This window comes from Oreochromis niloticus, linkage group LG19 (genome assembly GCF_001858045.2).
Source record: "Oreochromis niloticus isolate F11D_XX linkage group LG19, O_niloticus_UMD_NMBU, whole genome shotgun sequence".
Taxonomy (NCBI): Eukaryota; Metazoa; Chordata; class Actinopteri; order Cichliformes; family Cichlidae; genus Oreochromis; species Oreochromis niloticus.
The window spans coordinates 20655706-20676764 of record NC_031983.2 but is presented as its reverse complement, the minus strand read 5'-3'; the positions used below and the strand labels follow the sequence as shown (position 1 = coordinate 20676764).

The following is a 21059-nucleotide window of genomic DNA, read 5'->3' as shown; positions in this document are numbered from 1 at the left end:
ACTTCAGGAGATAAACATGGTGCAAGTTCCAGAGCAAATGTGTCTTTACTTAGAAGACCAGATAATAAGTCAGGGAAAAATAGCCACAATGCACAGAGCAGAGGAGAAAATGAGGATTAATATTTTTATAGCATTTATTTGGACTTATTATAATATCCCAGATCGTAATGACCGCTTGAAAGAGAACCAGCAGTGTGCACAAAACCAGGGCCTTGAAACTGACACAGCTGAATGGAGTTTAGTCATTGTTACCTACAATATTAACATTTACTTTTTCTGCTGTAATGTCAAAAAGTCTTCAGTGAATTATAAAAGCCCTCCATAAAATCATTTTCATTTACTTACAATAAAAGTCATTTCACTCCAAATTAGCTGTAATATAAGTCTCAAAGACCTGAAAAATCACTAGGACTATAAGGTATGAATTTGACCATGATATACTGTGTTATTTTTTAAATATTCCATTCTGCAGTTGGTAAACCTATTTATGATTCACGGAGACCCCTTGAGAGCCCCGCAGAGAAACCTGGATGCTCCCTGTACACCGGTTTGAGAGGCACAGATATAGGTCACCTTTGTTAAATCATGTGTGTTGAAGAGCAGACGAGGCTTCCAGCCAAAATAATTCTCAGATGTGTGGACCCAGATTTAAACCGCCACCTATTCAGGATGATTGGGTGCTGCAAAAATAATTAGTGCTAACTGTTGTTCTACAAGCCAAAGGCAACCAGCCCCTTCGAATATTGTGTTACAATAACTCTAACATCACCTCCGGTTACTTGACTTCTTAATTTAATGCTCACATACAATACAGCATACACATATGTTTTCCTTTACATCTCACAAACACAAAAGCAAACAGTTGAATACGCTGATAACTTTTAGCACCGGTATAGAGCACTGACCCACTCAGCTTTCTCTAAAAGTCTTATTCATAGTGACTTTCAAAATAAAACAGCTTAGTTTGATCTCACTAGGCATGGCTTACATGGAATATCTTTACAGCAGCATTCACTTACAAAGGTTAATTGATTAAAAAAGAATGCATACTGTACACCAAAAGTGGTATACAAAAGCAATATCATCTTATATACCCATTTACATGGCCTTTTGGGTTTTCTCAGTATAACATTTAAGTGTTTTGTGTGTTCTGACAACTTGTGTATCAACACTGATGCTCGATAAAAACATAGAAACATATAATTTAAAAAAAATGTTCTTATGACTGTACATAAAGAGGCTATGGAGATAGGCGGCGTGTAACAATCTTGCATATTAAAACATTAATATATCACGTTCACAAAGCTCTCACTTTTCTTTATATGTGTATGTACAAGAGAGCTGCTGTCCTTCTGTGTAGGCTATTGTTCTGTTTTTGTTAGGCTGTACTGTTTTTAATATGAAACTTATAATTAAAAAAAGAAAGGCAAATTCAATGGGAACATTACTTTTTCGTCATACAGTAATGTGAAAAAATAGTATCAAAAATGATTTTCTAAATCTCTCAATCAAAAAGCGACGTAGTCTTTAATGCACCGTTTTTTTAAATACACTCGTAGATATGTTTTTTCAGCTTGGTAAACACGAGTAAACGAGATCGGATAGTGACATTTGACAAAATGAGACTTTCTTAAGGTATAAAGTGTTTTCTGTTATACATTGCTTGTCAGATGACGGATATACTGTATATATAATCTGCAGCAGACAGATGTTCTGCTAATGAAGGTTTGTGAGACAAAAGTTGGCGTTATTTTAATGATTACAAATATGTTATATAATGTGTATGAAGGATGTATTCCACAATATGATGGGTTTAGATCAAACTTTATGCCAGACGTAAGACAAGAGGGAGGGATGAATCATAACTCTGGGAAACTTAGCAAAACACTCATTTCTGCTCTGTAAGCCAATGGCAAGGGAGTAAGCTGTCCAGGTCTGAGGTGCACCAGTTCAGAGTCTCTCTGCCCCCGAGTATTTTATAATCAGTATGAGGTGGTTGGGTGTAGTGCACAACGGATGCAGTGACTGAATCGTCAGATCCTCTTGGCTTTATTTACCTTTACACAGTGTTTGCTTATTGTTTAGCTGTCTGGCTATTTTGGGTCAATCTCATAGCATAGTGTAGTGGTTTACGCAGTCACCTAACAACTTAAAGATCCCCAGTTTAATCCTGGAAGGAGACACAAATCCCTTAGGTGCCTTAGGATGTCAGGAAGGGAATCTGGTGTAAAAAACAAACACGTGGAGACCCCTTGTGAATAAGGGAGTAGCTGAAAGTAGCTTCTTCTTTACATAGCGTCATTTTTTGCCACTACAGATTTAAGTGAAGAGTCTCTCAACAACCCATTTATACTTTATCTGCTCAGCACTAAAGGACTGACTGTCAGAATTAGGAGCCCAACAGTGAACAAAAAGGAGCATCTAGCGTTTTAGGAGGTGGTGGAGACCAAAATAGGAGTTAAAAGAGAGCAAACACTCAATTTAAGTTGAGTGGAATCTGGCACCCATAAATATGACTCCAAATGAATAATACGGTTATTAAATGATGCTCATTATCATGTTTGATACAGTAACTTTAAAGAAAAAAAACAATATGTGCAGATTTTTACCATGTAAGAACCAAACTAATCTGTGATACTAGTTAATCAACCTAACATTTACAGGATTTAGCTGGATACGGTCTTATGGTGTGACCTTGCTAATGTTAAAGTGCTAAAGTTACCAACAAATACCTTCATGATAGAGATAAATGAAAGACCGAAGATACGGTTATTCAGTAACTAATTTCTTTCTTAGATTTTTGCTCTGTTATCTTCTCATTCAGGGTGAAAAAAAGGACAAAACTAGTAACCGATTTGCTTTTATACTTTTGGGGCAGATAAGGAACAGATGCATCTTACTTCCGGGGACTCTAAATGAAGCGGCACACCTCATGACTCTACTTTCTTCCCATTGGCTGACAGACCTGCCTTCCCCAGATGTGACCTTCCTCAAATATTCTGCTGGATTTAAGAGGTTAATAAACTGTAGTCAGTTTTCAGAACTTAGTCTGCTTAAGCTTGTCGATGTGGTAGCAAAGCTTCAAGGCCGGCCCCAGCTTGAGTCCGAGGTACTTCATGATCATGTCGCTCTTTAAGAGTAACAAAGCATTTCCATCTATCTCCTGTGAAAGGCAGAGGAAGATGGTGTGAAACTCAGTGAGGACCCGAGGTTTAGTCTAGCCAGGTAAATCAGCAGCATAACACTTACATGTTTCCTAAAGACATCTGCGTGAGGACCTAGAGCCTGGGGATCTGCATCCCTGATGAACCATACAACATCTTCCACAGACCAGGTGGATGGGTCTTTATTGGGCGGAGCTTTGGACTCCTGCGATTCTGAAGACACATTATAACCTCAAGAAAGAACAAATGAAAGATGGAGAGTTACTTTTGTACCTCAGAAAAATAAAGGCCACATCAATGCTTGATTTATCTTGTAATGGTGTCTTACCTGTCCTGTTGCTCTCCGGGAACGTGTTTGGGCTGGTGGATGACTGCCTGCACATGGAGGCTGAGCCATTAGAGAACTGCTGTGAAGAGCGAAACCCGTAGGTGGACTTTGGTGAGTAAGACGAGCTTATGGAGCTGAAAGCGGAATCGCCAGGGTCAACGGAGTAGCGTTTGCCATCTGACTGGTCTAAATGGTAGTCATCAGCCATTGATGTTTCAGCTAAAGACATGATGGAGACTTCTGTTAGTGATAAAAATCCCCCACAGATTCAAAGTATTTGTTTATATTAGTTCAGGAACTTAATTTGGAAGTACCATCTGACTGGTAGGAGCCACCGCTGTGCTGTGTAATGGGCTGATCACTGAAAAGGTTTTCACAGTGCAAGCTGCGACAGAGCTTCTTCAGAAAACGAAGCACATAGTCGATGCTGTTCACCACGGGGAGGCTCAGAAGATGCTGCTTCCCATCAAATGTGGCTGGAAGAGCAAAACAGAAGACCACTTGAAATGCAGCTTAGACAAAAGTTTCTTATAAGTCAGACAATGAAACCTTTAATATTTTTTTTCTCTCTCAGTAACACCTTAGGGAGTGTGCTAAAGAAGCTATTAAACAAACAGATAACAACACCTGAAGGGGGTCTTTGTACAACACCTGATATTTTTTCTCCTCCGTAGCCTTGCGTGAGGAGAGTGAACACCGTTTTCTGCTGGAAAGCACTGTCGATGCAGCCCTGAACGGCCTGCTGAAGCACCACAGAGGGTCTGTCGGGCCCAAAGTGATCGGGAAGCTGTTGGATCTTCTTCCTGTCCAGGTTGGGCCCAGTGTTCGCCTGCTTGTTGATGTAGATACAGACTGGAAAACACAAATGGAGAAAACGAAGGAAAGGAGAAATAGGAGAAAAACATAAGGGAAAAAAAGAGATCATATGATTTTTTGTCTTTAAGCTAACAGAGAAGCACTTTAAAGCTTCTTAAGTGGGATTAACAGCATATTGTATCTTACCTGTGAGCACCTGGGGCGTGGCAGAGTGGGGGATGGTGGCAGCATCCTGAGGAATGGAGCTCATATCGGGCTCTGGGGTGCTGCTGGGTGGAGAAATAGCCAGTGGTGTCATCACCATCCTGGGTTTGAGCTGGAGAGGAAGAAGGGGGTTTTGTATTGCTATGTCTGTTTTGGAAATATCATTTATTTATGCACACTAAATCATGCAGGGAGGGTTAGGATTGTTTAACACTGTAGTTTTCATGCTTTGGCCTGTATGAAAAGAAAACAAATGTGCTGATAATAATGTCCTCTTTAGGCTAAAAAATAATTCCATAACACAACAGAACAAAGCCTCACAGATGTTAACTCCAACTCTGTTTATGCTGGGATCCCACAAAATCTGAAGGGCATGGAGTCTCCCCGTCTGTGTACACATGTATTTTTAAACACACTGCACCCACACACACTACAACTCATCCACCAGCCCCCCCTTCCCCTTTCCCATCCCCTTCCCCATCTGGCTGACCTTGAAGCCCGGCTTTCTCCCCCTCTTCTTGGGCACTTTGAGTGGAGGGAGCGATTCAGGGTAGCGATTAGGAAAATCCATCTTGGCGACATTGCGGAGCGGAGGTCTCCCTCTCTTCCTGCCCGGTATCTTCCCCGCCTGGCTGGGGATGAAGGAGGGAGCCACTGCAGCTGATTGCATCTCACCGTTGTTGCCGTCTGATTTCTGTGCCGTCACTGCAGGTACGCTCATTTGTAGCTGGACACAAAGGAAACAATGAGTGAGCTCAAACAAGGGCAAGGGAAACGCATTGAAAACATGCACTTTAGTTGCACATCAATACTCCTCTGTAGCCGCTGCATACTAGAGTGCAGCATTAGCATGAATTCAGAGGAAGCAGAGGCAATTGGCAAAGGTGTACCAACAGTAACATCCAAACACTAGGAGACTGCAGAAAACTCAGTCGAGCAATGTGGTGAGAGAAACAGCATTTAGCTGAGCACCATAATAATCAAACAACACACAAAGGCAGCCATGCATGTGCAGTGGTGGAAACAGCACCTCCATCCTGCACTCATAACACACTAATAAACCTGGGAGAGGGAGGGGTGACTATTACCTGCTATCTTCTATTGTGAAAGCCCACAACCTTTTGTTTTAAATCCCAGGAGCCTAAAGGCGACTACAAAGTTAAATTCCATGCAGTGCAGGAAAAGCCATCTTGCTTTTTTTCCCCCCCCTTAGTCTCCCTTTGGTTAACACACCGCTGCTGCTGCTGTGCTGCTGCTCCTGGGCACACGGGCTGCAGACATCTCATTAGACTAATGCATTCAGCAGTGGCAGAGGGAGGGGGGGGGAATTGACTTCACCATGGCTACCCAGCTATGAATTACCATTATCATGACAGCTTCCAGCCTATTCTTAAAATAAGAGAAAGGAAACAAGAAGCAGCTACTAAATAAAAGAAATATCCCCCGCCCCCCCGCACCAGCACAACTAACCGGAAAGAAGCCATTTGCAATGCCTCCAAATGTATTTTGAAGAGATTTGTGAAAGGATGCAGCATGTAAACAAACAATAACCGGTCAGCAGGCACTCACCATCCAAAGCAGATGTGAAGATGTGGAGTATCCCTACGCTCCGTGCTGTGGTTCCTATATTTTCTTCTGCTACCAGTAGCAGAGCACAGATCTCAGCGCAAGGCGGATTCCACTGTAATACTGTATATATGTCTGTGTGCTTGTGAGTGTGCGTGTGTGTGTGTGTGTGTGTGTGTACAACAGAGACAGACAGGGAGCGAGTGACAGTGTGTGTGTGTGCATTAAAGAGACAGAGAGACGGAGAGAGAGGGAGAAGTGCTCCTCTGTTGTCATGGCAACAAGCCTGTAAGCCCTGACAGTTGTCTGCCATGTTTTGTCTGCAACCCAGGCTCAGTGCTTCGGAGGCACAATTAGACCCAAGACAGATTTGCAGCTGTCAGTTGATATAAAAATGAAATATCGGTTATTTATTTTTATTTTATTTTATTTTATTTTTAACACGATTCTTAACGTTTGTGTTTCAGCGTTTTTGTGGGCTTTTAAATTGTTTATACTTTCATTATATTTAGATCTTTGGTGAATTGTTGATAAATCCATCTATCACGTCTATCAAAAATGATTATCTTAGTCATGTTCTTAAGTAAAAATGACCCAGATTATAACAAAATGTTTTAAAAATTCCTGCTTCGAGCTTTCCAGATGAGAGGAGTCAGGGCTTTTCTTTGTTATGCATGAGAGCACGCTGAATATATTTGGGCTTTATGTTTGTAAAAACAACACGAGGGAGCTGCTGGAGCTGCAGGAAATCAGACCCATTTTTATTTTATTTTTTTTACTATTACTGTGATATTTTACAGCGAATGAAATAAATAACTGCTGTCCAAAATAATCATGTTAACATTAAAATCTTATTGTGAAAATATGATGATTTTACAGAATTCCATGTGGATTTATGCTGTGTAGCTCGCATGTTTTATCATGTGGTGTTCCAAATGTATTGCTCACTAATTTGAATAAACGCATTTTTCGGGTGGGCGAAGAAAGACTCTATATAGCATTAATTTACCCCCTACAGTCATACAGTGAAGTCAATGATACTGCTGCACTTGATATTACAGTCACAGAGGACAAATCAGGTGTGCGTGCAGCCGTGAGATTTAGGCAAATTAGTTTTTTTTAATTACTCAATAAATTATCTAGCAATACATTTTTAAATTAAGTAATTATCCCGAACTACACACAATTTCCCAGAGCTGAAAGTGATGCTTTTAGAGGTCTTCTTTTGCCTGACTACTAGCTGAAACCCCAGTGATGTATTAAGTGTATAACATTATGAAGTGGCAACACGCCTGAGTAATAATAATAATAATAATAATAATAATAATAATAATAATAATAATAATAATGAAAACCATATAGTCTCTGAAATTGTATTTATAGGATGCAATAGCACATTTACTACCCATAATTAAAATACAATATTATTTTATTTACGTTTAAAGGTGCTGTTAAATAATCCGGCATGGTGAATTGTCGCCTCCTGTTGGCCGAAAAGCGACTGAAAATGTCATTGCTAATAAAGTTCGATTGACAAAATTTGAATCCAAGATGGCGGCGCGCGTACCGCTGTCTATGAAGATGTCACCCTCAGCTTCTTTGGGCTTTAGGCTTCTTTTTAAAGAGCAACATTCCTCTGGAAAGCTGCTGAAATCTCTCAGAGAGTTCCACAGAAGAGGTGAGGTTTGTTTAGACCAGTTTAGACTGTTTAAAGTAACCGTCCGCTGCTCTAATCACAACCTTGTCCTACTTTTAATTAACATGTTTAGCTAGTGTATGCCTTTTCACGTTAACCTGGCATTAATGCACATTTTTGAGGTTTTGTACAAACTTACCTTGTTATGCTTGTCGGTTTTATCCTGCCCTGTGAGCTGTCAGAGTCGTTAGCCGCTAATTCTTCCTGTTCGCCCACCAGAGCAACGTTATTGTTACTGTCCGAATCACCTATAAAGTCGTTTTCGTAGTGGTCTAAAAGCGTTGCGGAGAGCTAATCTATCGGTAACGTGCGTGTTGTTACGGTTTTTAAGGATACTCTGTGAAAGTCCGGCAGGAGGAGGAGGAGAGCGGTGTTAGCGCCGCCGGCTTCAGCGGCCCCCTGGATCACTACACCGGGCTGATCAGAGATGGGACGCTGCGGGAGGATGAGCACCAGAGAGCGGTGCTGCAGAAACTGGACCAGCTGCACAAAACTCTGAGAGGATACAGCAACACCCCGACATCCATCTTCTCCAGGGTAGGTAGAAGCACGCCCCAACTTATGTCATTATTATTATTAATATTAACATTAATATTAACTGAATATTAGTGCGGAGCAATGTGGTTTATAATGTTGGCAATATTAGAGGTTAATCTTTACATTTGTCCAGCTTTACTCAGCCTTTAACTTGGTTATTATCCAAATTATAATGTGTTTTTGCAAAGTTGCATCACAGAGTATCACAAAGGTTTTGGAGTAATAAAATAATGTTATTGTGTAGCATTCACACTCCAATGAATGGGGCATCTTGCATAAGGGTAGTTAGGTATTCAGACCTAAGATACTCAGGTGGGTGTCTGTAGTGGAGGGAGGGTTAGCACTGTTGCCTCACAGCAAGAAGGTCCTAGCTTTGAATCCACCATCATGCCAGAGCCTTTCTGTGTGAGGTTTGCATGCTCTCTCCGTGTCTGTGTATCTTTTCTCTGGGTACTTCAGCTTCCTCCCACAGTCAAGAGACTTAGCGGGGTTAGGTTAACCAGTAATTCTAAATTGTTCATAGGTGGGCATGTGAGTGGTAGCCCACATGTGTTAGCCCTGTGCTCACCCTATGGCAGCTGGGGTAGGCCACAACCCTGAATTGGATAAGCGAAAGAGGATGGATGGATTATATATACAGGGGTCCCTTTGGTCATGTTACCTACCATAAATTTCATAAATTTTCTCTGTTTCCTATTCATCCATCCATCCATCCATTTTCTGCTTATTCAATTCAGGCACTGGAGCCAGTCCCACTTGACACTGGTGTACCCAGAGAGAAGCCGTTTGAGCACATGAAAACTTTGTCTTACAATAATATGTGCCTTGAGGTGACTGCTGTTTTGATTTGGTGCAATATAAATAACACTGCATTAAACTGAAAAGGCCCCAGGGTACAACAGTGCTAACAGCGACACCACTGTGCTGCCCTACATGTGACCGTTTCACATTCAAAAACATTAACACAGAAAGTCCAGTGTTAATGATGACGTGTGAAACGTGGTTTTTCAGTTTACCACTTGGTCTTCATCTTCTTCTGTTGCTCCTCCCGTTAGAGCAGGGGTCCCCAATCTCAGTCCACGAGGGCCGGTGTCCCTGCAGGTTTTAGATCTCACCCTGGGTCAACACACCTGAATCACATGACTAGCTCATTACCAGGCCTCTGGAGAACTTCAAGACATGTTGAGAAGGTAATTTATCCATTTAAATCAGCTGTGATGGATCAAGAACACATCTAAAACCTGCAGGGACACCGGCCCTCGTGGACTAAGATTGGGGACCCCTGCGTTAGAGGTTGCCAGAGCGGATCATCTGCCTAAATCTCACCCTGCTCCTAGCATCTTCTTCTGTCACACCAACCCTCTGCATCCATGAATCTTTTCTGTGGTCATCCTCTTTTCCTCCTGAATATGGAGCTTTCAGCTCCACATTCAACATCCTCCATCCCATATATCCACTGTCCCTCCTCTGCAAGTGTCCAAACCATCTCAGCCTCTCCTCTCTAACTTTGTCTCCAAACTGCTCAACCTGAGCTGCCCCTCTGATGTACTCTTTCTAGCCCATCTTGTCCATCCTGGTCATTCTCATTGAAAATCTGAACATGTTCAACTCTGCCAGCTCTAGCTTAGCCTCCTGTATTTTTAGTCAGTGCCACTGTCTCCAAACAATATATCATTAAAAGTGTCACAACCATCTTGAAAAACTTCCCTTGTGCTCTTTCTCCTTCTGTCACAAATCACCCCCGACGCTCGTGTCAGCCCACTCCACCCTGCCTGTGCTGTTTTTCACATTTTTCAGGTTACCACTGTGTCACATAAATCTGAGGAACATAAGAGCAGCTCTCTTTCATGCCTTATCTTCTTTGCTGACTATTTCAGCAGCATGCCTTTTTAAAATTTGCTTCTACAGTGTTTCTCTTATCTTCTTACTCAGTCTCATCAGCTGTTGGCTTTGTTGACATAACTTGCGCTCTCACTGAGTGTGATTCCTTCAAAAAAAAAAAAAAAAGCCTGTGTGTTTGGCATGCTTTCTTCAGGTCACAATAAAAAAAAAAAAGGAATTACTGAAAGATTCCTAAATAATTTGCCATCTATTTGTCTATATTAGTTTATAATGATGCTTTTTGCTCATTTTTACTTGTCTCTTCATCTTTTAGTTTTTCACAAAACCAAAGCCTCCCAAAGGTTACTACATCTACGGTGATGTTGGTAAGCCATGAAACTCACAGAGTTGCATATCTCAATGTAATGAAATTAAGATTTGTTCCTAACTCAGAAGATCTTTTTTTTTTTGTTTGTTTCAGGCACGGGGAAAACGATGGTCATGGACATGTTTTATTCATATGTGGAGACTGAGAACAAAAAGAGGGTTCATTTCCATGGTTTTATGTTGGACGTGCATAAAAGTGAGTACAGTTGTTAGTTAAGCTGCATTTAAGAGAAAAAGGGGGGGGGGGGGGGAGCTGTGTTTATCAAATGCAACTTTGGACTTTCTCTGCTTCTAGTGAACATGTGGGGGAAGATAAGGTGTCTTTGTTTTATTGGCAAAAAGAAATACTGGAATGAAACTGAGTTTTGTTCAAGATAAATCAAGTCTGTTGTATCTGTGCCGTAAAAGAAGAATGCAAATATACATTTTTTTTCGACATCAGTACATAATCCATCTGGATATATCGTGTCACTCCTGCCACTTAAACTCAGCTATGTAAGGATTTTTGTGTATTTACTAAAATCCACTTGTCACTAATGGTAAAATCTCTAGCATGAGACACAGTTTTGTATTTTACGTTAATTTCTCTGTGATTTGATTTGTGGAGATTCAAAACATTTACCTTTGAAATACTGCAGTATTTCCTCCAGTGTAAGCAGTACTTCACATACAGTCATGTGAAACGAAAGATTTAAGGGGACTCTAAGTACAGCCTTACTGCTTCCATAGCAATTAAGAGGGTAAGTAGCAAATCAAACTCAGCATATCAGCACAAACGCCTCATAACAACTGTAAACACAGCGGTGGAGGGGTGATTATTTGGGCTTGCTTTGCAGCCACAGGACCTGGGCACTGCGCTCATTGAGCCGACCGTGAATTCCTCTTTTATAACAAAGTATTTCAGAGTCAAATGTGAGGCCATCTGTCTAACAGCTGAAGCTTGGTCCAAACTTGGCCATAAAATAGGACAGCAATCCCAAGAACACCAGGAAATCTACAACAGAACAGCTGAATAAGACAAGAATCAGTGTTGTAATGATCCAGACCTCAAGCTAACTGAAATATTGTGGTGGGACTAGGGCTGGGCGATATGGCCTAAAATTCATACCGCGATATAATTTGAAGCATGTGCGATAACGATATATATCACGATATATTCTTTTCTTCTGTATAACGTATTTTCCAAACTATAAGGCACACTTAAAATCCTTTAATTTTCTCAAAAATCGAGAGTGTGCCTTATGTATGAATTCTGGTTGTGCTCACTGACCTTGAACCGATTTTGGCGTGTAGAAATCTGTTAAAAAATGTTTTAGTACAACTTTGGTAAGCCTGCTGATGGACTGCTTGATGGATTGTCAGAGCATTACGGCTGCCGTAGTGAGGAGTAATCTGGGTCCAAAACTCCGTCCCCTTCGGGTCCCAAAGTCAAACGAACACTGAGAGTTAAAAACAGTCTAAATTCTTTCATCTTTAATTAAATCATCAGCGTTGCTGCTTTATCGGGTGTAACAATTAAGTTTAACATCCATGAAAACAGAATTTATTAAATTTAACGGAGTTAGAAGTTAACAGGAAGTTAGCTCGCTAGTTTACACCTAAACATTTCATACCATGTTCTTACAGAGATTTTTGAAACTAATTAAAACGTACAGTTCTGCTACCACTTCCAACATAAGTGAAGACAGAAACACTAAACAGCAGTGGCGTTTGCAGGGTGACCGAAGTTGGACTACCTGGTATATAATGTTGTGCTACGTGATTGCTAGCGACACAGCTATGTTAGCATAACACTAGCACAGTGAAGCTGGAGGATGAACGTCAACTTTTTTTCCACTCGATAAAAGTTAACGTGAGGGATTCTGGTGGTTAGGGACAAATGCAATTGCATAGCAGGATGCTATACACGGGCCAAACTTCAGTCAGGAGAACATAATTTACTGATGATAATGGTTGTAGCCGCTGTGATACTTTCTACCAAAACAGGCGCAGCTTGATGACATCATCAACATGCGCTATCGCGATATCACGATATAGTCAAAATCTCTATCGTTGGCCAAATCTATATCGTTTATATCGTATATCGTTTATATCGCCCACCCCTAGGTGGGACCTTAAGAGGGTTGTGAATAAACAAAAACCCCACAAACCTCAATGAACTAAACATATGTTGTAAAGAGGAGGTCGCAAATATTCCTGCACAACTGTGTGAGAGAAAGTTGTACGGAAACAATTATTTAATAATGGCAACTTTGTCCAATATCCTGTGCAGAACAAAGACAACAGGCATATAGTAGAGAAAGAGTCTTGTGCAAAACAATATATGTTACCCTATCTATTGCATGCTTATTATACATAGAATATCTAATATTATAATGTTGTAAGAATGTGATAGTTTGCATTTTCCACCTGGTTTTTCCGGGATCTTTTTCGGTTCACTTGTACTTGTCTATTCCTACAGACTTACAATTAACAGTAACTGCATTTATCTTTTCAATCTACAGGGATTCATCGGCTGAAACAGAGTATGCCAAAAAGGAAGGCAGGAAAAATGGCCAAGTCTTATGATCCCATTGCTCCGGTTGCAGAGGAAATCAGTGAAGAGGCTTGTCTGCTGTGCTTCGATGAGTTTCAGGTACTTTTAAATCATCTTGTAAAAAAATGTTTAGTCTCTATAGCATGTAACCTCATGTAACAATCATGTTGTTGTGCTTTACCCACATTTCAGGTCACTGATATAGCAGATGCCATGATTCTCAAGCAGCTTTTTGAGAATCTGTTTCTGAACGGTGTTGTTGTTGTGGCTACTTCTAATCGTCCGCCTGAAGGTAAGTAATGTCTAGTGTAATATGATTATAATTGTGTTCTTAACACGGCTTAAAACTCCTTTGGTTTACATAAAAAACATGTAATGCCTTTAAAGCACAATCCTATGGGATTGTAATCATAAATGTATAAGCATTCAGGACATTCAGGAAATTATTCACCATGTTAAAGTAAAAATGTGCATACATCATTTGACAAAAACAGCTGCAATAAATATTGTGTTACAGTGGTCCCTCGCTATAACGCGGTTCACCTTTTGCGGCCTCGCTATTTCACTGATTTTTTTTTTTTTTTTTTTTTTTTTTTGTGTGCAATTTTGCATGCTTTTTTTGTTGTTGTTACAGCGCATTGTGTTCTGCGTCCTGATTGGCTGTAGACCGTTGTCAATCAATCTCGTGCCGTGTCTCCTGTCCAGTACAGAATGCGTTCAGCTTGTCATATTTACATAAATCTTCGATTGCCAGCAGTGTGACTCTGAAGTGCTGTACTGTATGTTTGTAAGTTTTCTCCCCAACAAACACAACAATGTCGATGAAACGTTTTGCACCGTCAAAGTTACCTGCAGCACCCAAAAGGCAGAGGAAGATGCTAACCATCGCATAAAAAGTAGAACTTCTGGACATGCTTAAGGAAGGTAGAAGTTACCGTATTTTTTGGATTATAAGGCACATTAGGCGAAACCAAACAGTCAGATAAGTCAAACTTTACTCAACTCATTCTTCTTGCTCCTCCACTTCCCTACCATTGATTCTTTAATGTTGAATGCTCTCGCAGCTGCTCTATTCCCATGTTCTGGACCTGAAAACAGGGTTTGATCTTTGGTTTCATTCTATAATACTGGACTTATTTTTCTACGAAGGTTTGAACTTTGAGGGTGTTTAAACAAGAGAGAAAAGTGTGAAAATCTTCATGCCTGTCTGAGAAAAGTGTATAAAGTGTGTAGTGAGGGGTTTTACAGCCTTAAAACATCTAGAATAATTGTAAAATATAAAGCTGGCTACTTCGTGGATTTCACCTGTCGCGGGTTATTTTTAGAACATAACTCCCGCAATAAACGAGGGACCAATGTATTTAAAATTTGTAACATCAGTTATGCTATGTCAAACTGTTATTTATCTTACTTGTTCATCATTTGTTTGAAAAGAGTCATTTTACCTCACTTCGCCCTCCTTTTAAGCCAGCTTTCTTCTTACTGGCTGACCCTTACAAGCAGAAGGTTGAACAGCAGGTGGGCCGGGCTGTTTTGTGGCTAAATCTATAATGTTAGGAGCCTGAATCGATGATGTTAGGAGTATCTGCTCACACTGACACCACAGAGAGCCAAAAGTAAAAAGAAACTGTTGTAAACAGAGTGTTTTAACCCACAGGGGTTAATTTTACATCCAGTGACCTCAATATCCGAATTAAATTGTAACAGTATAGAGTATACACTCACCAAGCACTTTATTAGGTACACCTTGGTAGTACCAGGTTGGAAAGAACTGCTTTAATTCTTCGTGGTATAGATCCAACAAGGTGCTGGAAATATTCCTCAGAGGTTTTGGTCCATGTCGACGTGATAGCATCAGAAACACTCAGAAATGCTCTTCTCCGTACCTTCGTTGTAACAAGTGGTTATTTGAGTTTCCTGTCACATTAAAGCAGTCTGGCCATTTTCCTGTGACCTGAGTCAGCTCTGAGTCAATAAGGTATTTTCACCCACTAAATTTGCTCATTCCATATTTTCTCTTTTTTGGACCATTCTCTGTAAACCCTAGAGATGATTGTGTGGGAATATCCCAGTAGATCACCAGTTTCTGAAATAGACTAGCCTGTCTGGCACCAACAACCACATTCATAGTCGCTTAAGTCCCCGCTCTTCTTCATTCTGATGCTTTGTTTGAGTGTTATCAGGTCATCTTGACCAGATTTACAAGTTTAAATGGGATTTGAGTGTACAAATTACAGAAAACAAGAAAGAAGCATAATCAGTCTTCTGTAACACTTTGAAAGCCATTTAGATGTATGCCAGAACAGCAAATGTGACAATGATTTTTTTTTTTTCTTTCTGTTTCCTCAGATTTGTATAAAAACGGCCTGCAGAGAGCCAACTTTGTGCCTTTTATTGCAGTGTTGCAGGTAAAAAAAAAAAAAAAAAAAGTTAAGTCATCTTTCGCTGCTGAGGCTACCACGTGTGACATCACAGTATTTATCTGTAAACTGTTTTTCCTCCTGCAGAAATATTGCCATACTCTTCGCCTGGACTCTGGGATTGACTACCGCAAACGGAATAGACCCTCATCTGGAAAACTCTACTTCCTGTAAGAAATGCTCATTGTAAAACAAGACAGGGGGGATGATTTTGTTTTGTGTGGTTTGCACTGTTTTTCCTATTTAATGTTTCCCTGTTACATCCGTTGCAGTTCCAGTGAACCTGATGCAGAAACGACCCTCGATAAAATGTTTGACGAGCTGGCTTTTAAACAGAATGACAGTAAGTCTGCTTTCAAAATGGAATTCTGTCACTGCAGCATTTTACTGATGACCCACTCATTATATAAAGTACTGAACATAATGTTTTCTGCAGTAACACGACCAAGAGTTCTGAACGTCCACAACAGAAAAGTCCGCCTGAACAAAGCGTGCGGGACCATCGCAGATTGTACGTTTGAGGAGCTTTGTGATAGAGTGAGTCTCTTTTACACTGTGTGATGGATGATATGGTATAATTACTGTTTATCAGTCTTTTATTTTTAGATTATGTGGTATGTCAGGTTTAATATGGGGGAAAAAAGTGGTTTGCTTTATTTTATGGCACAAATTGGGCTTGTTTTGACTTTGTATCAGAAGTCTCTTATTAAAAAGGGAAATCAAAGGTATGCTCAACCACAAGAGTGCAGTGTTTTTTGTTTTGTTTTTTTTCCTTTAAATTTGCAAACCACTCGCCACAATCTTGAGCTACTGGTTTCCCATTGCTAGTAAAAACGTGCAGATGCGTGTGTCTTCAGAGTTGCAGTATGACTGGTTTTCTGCATACTGATGACAAAGTCCTGCTGCAAAGCCCTCGAACACTTGTTATCAGATGTTTACTGCACCAGTTTTTATTGCTTTAACGTCACATCAAATAAATTCCGATGTATTTTATTTTATGTACCTCTCCCTGCATTTTAATCTAGTTGGTTTCCTTCACAATGATGGGAAATGAAAGGTCTCTGTTTAAACGACTGACTCGCTTTTGGTTCTGCTTATGCTCAAGAGAAAGAAAATGACTAATACAAAGCAGCAGAGTCGGAAGTTTCTAGTAAACATTTTATGCAAAGTGTGATTTGGTGAAAAAATTATGGAAATGAAAAAATGACTCAAACCAGTGTGGGAAGTCTTGCTTGTGGACACCTCATACATGTGTTTGAATATAAATGTTCCAGCCTTTAGGAGCGAGTGACTACCTAGAGATATCCAGGCTGTTTGACACGGTCTTCATTCGTCACATTCCTCTGCTGACGGTGAACAAAAAAACTCAAGCCAGGCGGCTCATTACGCTCGTGGATGCCCTCTATGAACACAAGGTAGGATTCCTTCATTTGTTTGTATGCACATTAAACCTGCGCTAAAACACCAAACACGGGAATTTATCACTAAATTTGTCTTGTTTCAGGTACGTGTTGTGATCCTCGCAGATCACCCGCTGGAGGATATTTTTGTACAAGACGGGGATCACAGTCACGACGAGGGCCACATCCTGATGGATGACCTGGGGCTGAAAAGGGTAAGCTGTAACTGTTTCCGCAGAGAAACCAGATTTGGGTAATTTTGGTGGTAAACACAGATGATTAAGGCCTCTGTGGCCTACGGCTGACAGTAAATGAAACCCAGAGCACACAGCTAAAAGTAAGTCAGCACATACTGTGTAAACTGTAAGAATCATTTTAACCAGTATATCAGTTTGGTCCTAAATCCTTTTTTTTTTTTTTAATTGGAAATATAAAAATCCATCCTTGAAGTGTATCGGTAACATAAAAAATGGAAATTAATGTAAAAATTTTTAGCCCTTGTACAAAACACTAACCAAAAAAGTTGGGACACTGTGTCAAATGTCATTTAAAACAGAATTAGCAAATCTCATAAACCCAAATCGTATTCGCAGTAAAACACAACACTTTAAAATGTTTAAACTGACACATTTTATTGTTTCTTAAAAATTATTACCTCATGTTGAATTTTATTGCAGCAGCATGTGTCAAAAAGGTTGCCACGGGGATGACAAAAGGCTGCAAAAGTGAGCGATACTACAAAGAACACTGGAGGAACATTTGCAGCTAATTATGTTTATTAGCAACAGGTCAGTAACATCACTGGGTATAAAAAGTGCGTGTTGGAAAGGCAGTTTCTCAAAAGTAAAGATGGGCAGAGATTCACCAAAAATCTGCCAAGAAATCCACAAATTGTTGAAAAATTCAAAATAATGACCTTCAGTGTAAAATTATCAAGTGTTTGAGCATCTCATTATCTAACGTAAATAATATGATCGAGTGATTCAGAGAATTTGGAGAGATCTCCATGTGTAAGAGACGAGGCTAAAAATCAGGTCAATTCAGTTTTATTTGTATAGCACCAAATCACAACAGCAGTCACCTCAAGGTGCTTTATATTATAGAGTGAAGACCCTACAGTAATACATAGAAAACCCCAACAATCAAGTGAACCCACTTGGTGACAGTGGGAAGGAAAAACCAGGCTGAGGGAGGGGCAGCCATGTGCCATGACCATTTGTGGGTTGATCGTACAGTTTTGTATCAATGTTGGATGTTTATGATCTTCAGGGCCCAAAGGCACGTGCTCCCATCTAATTCATTATGTCTTTTTTAAGGAGGGCCTCGCCTATTTCAGCAACACAATGCTCGCCCACAAGGACCAAAGGGCTGTTGAGCAGCTCAAATCGCATATAAGACAACATATCTCTCCCAAATGTTCAGCAGCTGGACTCCTCGGTTCCCAGATGTTTGCAAACTGTTGTTAAAAGAAGAGAGATTGCTACACAGTGATAAACATGGCGCCGGCGCATCAGATTCAAAATGAGTTCTTTTTTTCTTCCCACTGAGCGTTTTCATTGTTTAAACCTTTGATATGGTTGATCTATTGTGAATAAAATGTTGGTTTATGAGATTTGCAAACTAAACTTTAAGACTTTTAAGACTAGAAACTTTAAGACTACGGGTTGTTAAAACATGCTTTTTTTTTTTCCTGTGTCAGAAGAGAGATAAAGTATGTTACCATAGAAACTGCATTTCTATTTGGGTAAAAATTAACTTTATACAAGTCAGTGGATCCACAAATTTTATTTTCCACTTAATTTCATGAAAATCTCATTTTCAAACTTTTGGAACATCTAATTTGGAAACTATTAAACCCATAAATAGAACATTGAACGCCAATAAAAGCAAAAGATATATGTAAAATCATGTTAAATCATCACATGTAATGGTTTTATAATTCAGATTCAATTTTCTGTTCATCTGAATTTAAAAGTTGTAGAATCTTTTTGTAGAATACAAAAATAAAACATGAGTTTTTCAAAGTTATTTAACACAAAAAGGAATAAAACAAATTATATAGGTGTTTGAGGGCACTGAAATCTGACTGTAAAAAAAGAATAATCTGTGTGAACATGTAAAGATGAAAGATCTGAGAGTGAGGAGGTTGTATCGTTTTATTAGGCTGCCACCATTTGATTTATGGCTTTTTTCCCCCCAAAGTCGTGTGTGTTGCCATACCGACTGGGCTTCCCCTGTCTCAGTAAACTGTAACATGTCTAATGTCTAACAGGAAGAAGCCAGCAGTCTGTCCATCTTCAGCGGCGAAGAGGAAAAATTTGCCTTCCAGAGGACCGTGTCCCGCCTCACAGAGATGCAGACAGAAGAATATTGGCTGGAGGGGGACAGAAGCATGAAATCACAGGCGTAACATTTAGAAAGGAAACAGTGTTACCAAACTTGGTGCTCCTTAATCTGCACTCCTCGCTGCCTGTAACAGCCCAGAACTGAACACTACTACTCCTCATCATCATCTTATGCAGCACAAACCCAGTGGGACTCCTCATCTCTGTGCGTGTGTGCAAATGTAGTGCAGAGTATTTATTCTTATCTAATCATTTTATTGCGACATTGCACTTTAAGGAGGATTTATAAGATGAACTTTGAGTTATTGCTTTTAACTTGGTGCCATTTTGAGGTCCAACTTCACTTTTTTTTTTTTTTTTAATGTGTGGGAAATCAGCTGGACGACTTTTGGAAAAGTAATCCAAAAGGACTTTCATGAAGATTTAAGGGACATTTTAATTGGATCTATTTTAAGATACACTACGGTTTGAAAATGAAATGAGTTGTATATGATCTTAACACATCTAAATACAATGGCAGCAGACTGGTTTGGAGATTTGCAGCCGTGTGTTTATTCGAGTTGTGATTTATTTAGCCAGTGCATGTGAAATGTTTATCTCAGAAAGCTTTGCAGATGCTGCAGAGAATGAATGGCACCATCTGACTCTTCATCAGTGTCTTCATTCGCCAGACGGAAAAAGAAACGCAAACCATGTCAGCTGAATATTACTTATATGGCACAATAGCTTTGTACATCTGTCCCCACAAATGAAACCATTTCAGTGTTGGCGTAGGTTGATATTTAACTGCTTTCTGCTTGCATTCATCCTCTGTTTATTTAAATACAATAATGCACGCAGCCTTACAGAAACAAAGACTGTACTGTGTGGGAAGTGAAAGTGAGAAGAAAAAAAACTACAGGAGTATATCTCCTGTACAAACAAAAGCATTGCCATGCAAGCACACAGTTTTTTTTCTGCAAAAATTAGATCTCGTCCTTTTTAACCAGCATTTCACTGATTCATTTTAAATGTGACAGTGAGGTTAGCAATAACAATACTCCTGATATGATTATAATGCTCATATGAAAACAAAGGATTGTACAGTGAGTCATTCAAACACACAGTTTCATCGTGTCATGTTATTCTATTTAAATACACTGACGACAACTTTATTAGGTGCATCTTGCTAGTACCGGGTTGGACCACCTGTGACATTAATTAAACAACGTGCTGGAAACATCCCTCAGAGATTTTGCTCCATGTTGACACGATACAATCACACAGTTTCTGCTGATTTCTTGGCTGCACATTCATAATATGAATATCCAATTCCATCACATCCCAAAAGTGCTCTATTGAATTGAGATCTGGTGACTGGGGAGTGCAGTGAACATCGCTGTCATGATCAAGAAACCAGTTTGAGATGATCTGAGCATCAGAAGATGGGTACACTGTGCTCATTTGTTACTAGGGGCCAAAGTGTGCTAAAATGGAACCATTACACCACCAACAAACATTTTGAGTTCCCAGAAGCAAATGATTTACAGCTCTCTGTCACATGTGAAACTTGGGCCTAAACTTTAAAGGTGTCCCAAATTAACTCTAACAAGAACAAAAGCTACATAATCTAAGCAGGAAATGGCACCCACCTTCTTCAAACGCAATGACAACCGACTATATATAGGGCTGTGTTCGCGTCTAATTGGTCTGGCCAGTACCAACACATCAGGCGAGTAAACACAGCAACCAACATGAACATATGAGGATCACACACCGCTCACTAACGCAGCATTAGTGCATTTACATAGATAAACTCCTTTCTATATGGACAAATTCTTTCAACAATTTGTTCCATAA

General features: G+C 39.9%; 2 protein-coding genes across 5 annotated transcripts; one reads left to right on the top strand and one right to left on the bottom strand.

Annotated features, from left to right (window-relative positions):
- Positions 1 to 770: 770 nt before the first annotated feature.
- On the bottom strand, positions 771 to 8098 carry LOC100705841 (sex comb on midleg-like protein 4). Of its 3 annotated transcripts, XM_019348899.2 has the most exons (9): positions 7914 to 8098; positions 6082 to 6150; positions 5003 to 5239; positions 4495 to 4624; positions 4144 to 4344; positions 3807 to 3968; positions 3493 to 3711; positions 3250 to 3395; positions 771 to 3163 (listed from the first exon to the last, which is right to left on the bottom strand). In XM_019348899.2, the coding sequence occupies exons 2-9, from the start codon at positions 6082 to 6084 to the stop codon at positions 3038 to 3040; spliced, it is 1224 nt and encodes a 407-aa protein (XP_019204444.1). In that variant the 5' UTR covers positions 6085 to 6150; positions 7914 to 8098; the 3' UTR covers positions 771 to 3037. The 3 variants fall into 3 exon arrangements, with proteins under 3 accessions (XP_019204444.1, XP_005477411.1, XP_019204445.1); XM_005477354.2 differs by lacking the exon at positions 6082 to 6150; XM_019348900.2 differs by lacking the exons at positions 6082 to 6150; positions 7914 to 8098 and adding an exon at positions 5601 to 5762.
- Positions 7592 to 19864, top strand: afg1la (AFG1 like ATPase a). Of its 2 annotated transcripts, none has more exons than XM_025900929.1 (13): positions 7592 to 7756; positions 8121 to 8311; positions 10467 to 10518; positions 10614 to 10715; positions 13024 to 13154; positions 13248 to 13347; positions 15405 to 15463; positions 15563 to 15645; positions 15748 to 15818; positions 15912 to 16012; positions 16750 to 16890; positions 16980 to 17090; positions 19148 to 19864. In XM_025900929.1, exons 1-13 carry the CDS (start codon positions 7630 to 7632, stop codon positions 19283 to 19285), a joined length of 1407 nt encoding a protein of 468 aa, XP_025756714.1. In that variant the 5' UTR covers positions 7592 to 7629; the 3' UTR covers positions 19286 to 19864. The 2 variants fall into 2 exon arrangements, with proteins under 2 accessions (XP_025756714.1, XP_013125572.1); XM_013270118.3 differs by having other exon boundaries at positions 7599 to 7756; positions 8106 to 8311.
- Positions 19865 to 21059: the final 1195 nt, after the last annotated feature.